The 4,984-nt window shown below is 27.2% G+C and overlaps 1 protein-coding gene across 1 annotated transcript; it reads left to right on the forward strand.

Moving 5' to 3' along the window:
* Positions 1–507: 507 nt before the first annotated feature.
* Positions 508–3,074, forward strand: LOC108689007 (zinc finger protein 512B-like). Its single transcript, XM_018195588.1, has 4 exons — positions 508–548; positions 1,110–1,180; positions 1,290–1,519; positions 2,636–3,074. The coding sequence occupies exons 1-4, from the start codon at positions 531–533 to the stop codon at positions 2,956–2,958; spliced, it is 642 nt and encodes a 213-aa protein (XP_018051077.1). The 5' UTR covers positions 508–530; the 3' UTR covers positions 2,959–3,074.
* Positions 3,075–4,984: the final 1,910 nt, after the last annotated feature.

Here is a 4,984-nt window from a genome sequence, read left to right on the forward strand (position 1 = left end):
TTTGTATATATTTTTCCATTTTTCCATATAAAAATGATATTAACAATAAATATTAATAATAAATATTAATAACATAATGTAATTTTTTAATACTATCGTTTCTTTGCAAACGATGAACCTGATTTGCGTATTAATATTTCTATCTCTTCGTGATGTCATCTATGTTTATTATTCTTCTACATTAAGAGCAAATATCGTATGCCATCATTAAATGCGGCACCTCGATTGAGGATCGCTGTATAATGTCTTGCAATATCGCAATGTCACGATCGCATCGAAAACACGTTCTACTTCGGTTGACTAGATTTACAGTTAGTTTCGATCTAGTAATCTCAAACTAGTAGGTTTGAAATAGACTTATTTTTAATTTGCTAATGGGATATAGGTGCGTATGCACGTATCCAGTTTCCAAGACAGACCATCAGTATCGGGTAGGGAGAACGAGAAAGCGTCATGTATAAAAACGAACGGTCCATCGGAACAAATCCGCAGTATCCCATTCGTTGTCCGCTCGCCACGTATTCTGAAAAATGCTCCATCTACCCTCAGTAAGTAGAAAAAGATAGATGGGGAGATTTCCGAGGACTGTGACAGGAGTCGCGTGGAAATCGCGGAAGCGGAGATTCACGGCGTTTGGTTTTCTTGTTCGACTCAGTTCGCGAACGAGTTCCGGTTTTACAGCGAACAATAGCGATGGAAAGTGATTGTCGATATATTTCCATACTTTCTGTGTGCGATACATAATACGGTAGCGTTCTCATAGATTCCGGATATTCTCATGTGGCGCAAGAGTGATGGTATCGAATTCGACGCGTCGCCAGTAGCACTTTCCTCAGAGGGAAGAAAGAGCATTTTAATAAACTTTTTTTTAAGTGTCCGCTCGAATAAGATGTTTCTTGATAAGAAACTACTGCTATTCACATATTCATATCGTCCAAATAATTGAATTTATCGTTACGTCTAAATAATTGAATTTCGACGTAACGGTAGGGAAGAGGTGATACATTTAAATTTCGATTAATCCAAATTTAATATTTGAATTACATGTAATTTTCTTATTTTTTATATTTAAATTATTTGTTAATGTATTATTCATTTTATTATTCCAGATAATCACTCTATGTTTATTAATTAAAACAACGTTTGCTAATTTATCAGTGGATAATGCTGGATGGCATGGGTCAGTAGAAATGAGATTTGATAATCGTATTCATTACTTCTAATGTAATATGTATGTTAAGATCAAATTATTGTGTTGCAACTCCTAATTTCTGTTCTAATTTTGACAGATTATCTGATTTCGACATCACGAATTACGTGTCTAATGATCACAACATTCATCAGAATATTCCTTCTCATGGATCATATTCTTCTTTCGAAAATGGTGGCGATTTTCATTTAGATATGGATCAAGGATTTAAAGACAGTAACATTCAACATACAATCGTTCAAGCTGTGCCGATCAATGAGCATGTGGAAATTACAAAGCCAGTGCCGATACCAGTTATAAAAAATATCGGTAAGGTTAACTACAAATTAAAAAAGAAAGTAACAGAATTATACGAAATTGTAGAAAACAATAATTTAAAATTTACCATATAGTAATAATTATTTGTATATAATAATATTATTATATAATATAATAATAATTATTTATGTAATATTACAGTAATAAGGAATACAAAAACATTACGATACAGTTTATAATATTGATAATATGAATAAAACATGTGTTCACATCATATTGAATACAATCGTAACTTTTAATTTAAAATGAAAGAAATGTTATTGATATATTAATGATAGCAAGAAATTTATATAAAAGATAACTTTCATTTAAAAAAATAGAAGAACGTATTTGCCAAATATGTTAATTCTGCCTTTTACATAATTAATGAAAGTAATATCCATATGAAAGTAAATATGAAGAAATTTTTCTTATCTGATTGATCGAAATAATATTCATGGAAAAATTCTTGTTTGATCCACATGTGCGGATTTGCGAAAACTTCAATTTCCACCTTTGAATAATAAAGCATGTTATGAAACTGATCATATTAAGTTTCATTCTTTACATGGTACTTTCTATTTCTTTAATTAAACAACTTTGCGAAAATATTTTTCCGAAATTAATTATTAAACAAATTTTCTTTTTCATATTGGTTTTGATAATAAATATATTAGATAATACAATTTTGTCTTATTATGAGATATTAATTTAGATAATATCTATTATATTACAAGCACATAAATTATTTGATCAATGTCATTATGTAATGGCGAATATATTGAAATGTTAATTTCATTTTTAATTAACTAATTTTATTATTACTAATTTCGATTATTACTAATTTTGTAGAAAATAGCATTATCTGTTAATTTTTTTCTATTATTCACGTTGTGAATAATAACTACTAACTAAGATTGTTGTAAATAAATATTTAACAATGTTTTATATCATTCTCAATAGCTCTATTTTTTGGACCTTAATTTTCAATAGAGTCATTCAAAATGTTCAGCATAATATAAAGCTAACTTAAGAATGATTGATTTAAAACAATTTTAATGCTTTGATTACACTTAAGAAAAAAGAAAATACGAAGAACTTAAATTCTCACGTTTCTTGAGATTCCAGGAATTCCAGTGCCACAACACGTGTCAATACCTGTTCCTCATCCTATGGCAGTAGGTGTTGCTCAACCTTATCCTGTTCACGTGCCGGTCATCCAGCATATTCCTGTGCCGGTTGTGAAAACCATCGCAATTCCAGTTGAGAAGAAAGTCCCATATCCGGTGGAGAAAATCATACCAGTGCCCGTGGAAAAGCCGGTGCCAATAACTATTGAGAAACATGTGCCCGTTCCTGTGGAAAAGCTATATCCGATTCATATACCGATTTATAAGCACGTCTTCCACCGAAGAAAAACAAAAAAACGCGGCCGTAAATGGTATTATTGAAGAAAGTTGGGCTATAATTAGTTATAATTAAACGAGATTTCAATGGATGACACGAATAACTGTTGATTCGTGGAACATTTTCTCGCAAAGACGAATGACATTAGATAGCGAAAGTAAACCCATCATTCTTGAGTTACAAGTCTTGTTGACAGGATTGTTATACTTGTTAATGACGCGAAAGCAATATTCGCTTCCTTGCTTATTTTTTAGTAGCACCGTAGCACAATTGTACTTATACTTGTTAACAAGCATTGTTCATTGCCAAATAATAATCTTATTTAATAAATAAATTTTTTTGTATTATATATGTAAGATTCTTTATCTGTTAAGAAATGTAACAAAATGTTGGTAATAAAAATTTATAAAATTATTAATTTGTCAAATATTTCTAATTTATTATTCTAGATCAAACAATAATATATGCGTAATGATTCTGTAGTTCAATTATTTGCATTTTGATATTTTTTTTCTTTTATAATAAAGAAGAAGGTAATATTATGTGACAGTATTATCCCAGTTACATTTTACACATAACTTTGTTAGTAATCAATATTTAACTTTTAAACTTGAGAATTACATTCACACGTTAAGTAGTTGTTGAATTGATTCTGAATTTAAAGTTACGGAATATTTATTATTTAGGACACTATTAATAAAAATGTGGCGACATTGCATAATGATGAAAAAAAATAATGTGACCTTAGTGGTAATGTGACCTTCCATAAAAAATTAGTTTTGTTTAAAAAATAGTACAAAATTAACAAAATTAAAATTGATTACAAAATTAACAAAAAAGTAAAACATTTTAAAATGTATGCAAATAATATGTGTACATTCACACAACTTCTGCATATAAGCTGCATATAAGCTCAATACTAAAAATCTCAGTGTACTAAAAATAGTGTACGTAATACAAAATATAGATTAACAGTAGAGCTATAACTGATTATCAAATAATTATTTTGATACGAAAATCTCAAAAAGAAATTGTGAATAATCAATATTCATAGAGGGCCATATTGGCAAAATGCTATGCTATTGTTTAAATATTGTTTAATATTAACTCAAAATATTTATACAGTCAAATAAAATATTAAATAGCAAACAACACACTCAAAAATATATATACTTGCGATAATATGCTCAAGTTTAAGAAAAATGAAAAAGTAGGTGTAATTAAATGCTAAAATATATTTTAGAAATGTTTCGAAATACTTGTAAGTATTATAAAAAATGTATTACAATAAGTGCTGGCTTTTGATTATTGGTATATTAATGTCACGGTGTAACGGCGAGTTACTGAACAAATAATTCTATAAGTAATCGCTAGAATTCGCCACTTAATAGCGAAAATATTAAGAGGGACCACAATATACTGGCCATACTGGCCATAATATCACCTTTTCTAAGTTTTTGAAAGAATAATTTATATATAGAATAATTTAAATTAAATCTCAAATTGGTACAAATTATTATGAAATTTATAATTTCTGTTCAAAATAATAAACTTCAAACATATATTGATAAATTCAGATTAATTTTTGAAAAACAATTTAATATAAAATTGTCCATCTTTGTCTATATTCTTATTAACTAATTATAATTATTATTGTTAGATTATACAATAATTTAATAATTGATTTAATAATATAATTTATTTTGAGCAATAAAACATATTAAAGACTGTAAAAATAATTTTTTGTACACAAAATTTAAATCTTAAATATTTAAGTTTCACATTGAAATTTTTCTTTTTATACATATCTTTTAATAAATCGTAAAACGATTAATTATGAAAGCTACTGTATTACGCAAATTATTAATAATATATTAAATGAATATTTTTTATTCCTTTGATTATTAAAGAACCTTATAATTAACATATATTTTTATTAAGAAATTGAAAAAGAAGGGTATAATTAAGAATAATAAATACAATTATTTTCTAATATATATAGATATCTAAATTGTTGTGTAATTGTTATGCAAATTACAATTATTATTGTTAGATTATTTTGTTAGAATA

Source organism: Atta colombica, unplaced genomic scaffold, assembly GCF_001594045.1.
Source record: "Atta colombica isolate Treedump-2 unplaced genomic scaffold, Acol1.0 scaffold252, whole genome shotgun sequence".
NCBI lineage: Eukaryota > Metazoa > Arthropoda > Insecta > Hymenoptera > Formicidae > Atta > Atta colombica.

Bases quoted from the DNA above. Each gene is read 5' to 3' on its own strand.
- LOC108689007 (XM_018195588.1), top strand. The intron at 1,181-1,289 runs GTCAGTAGAAAT...TAATTTTGACAG, and splicing joins GATAATGCTGGATGGCATGG to ATTATCTGATTTCGACATCA. The intron at 1,520-2,635 runs GTAAGGTTAACT...TTGAGATTCCAG, and splicing joins ACCAGTTATAAAAAATATCG to GAATTCCAGTGCCACAACAC.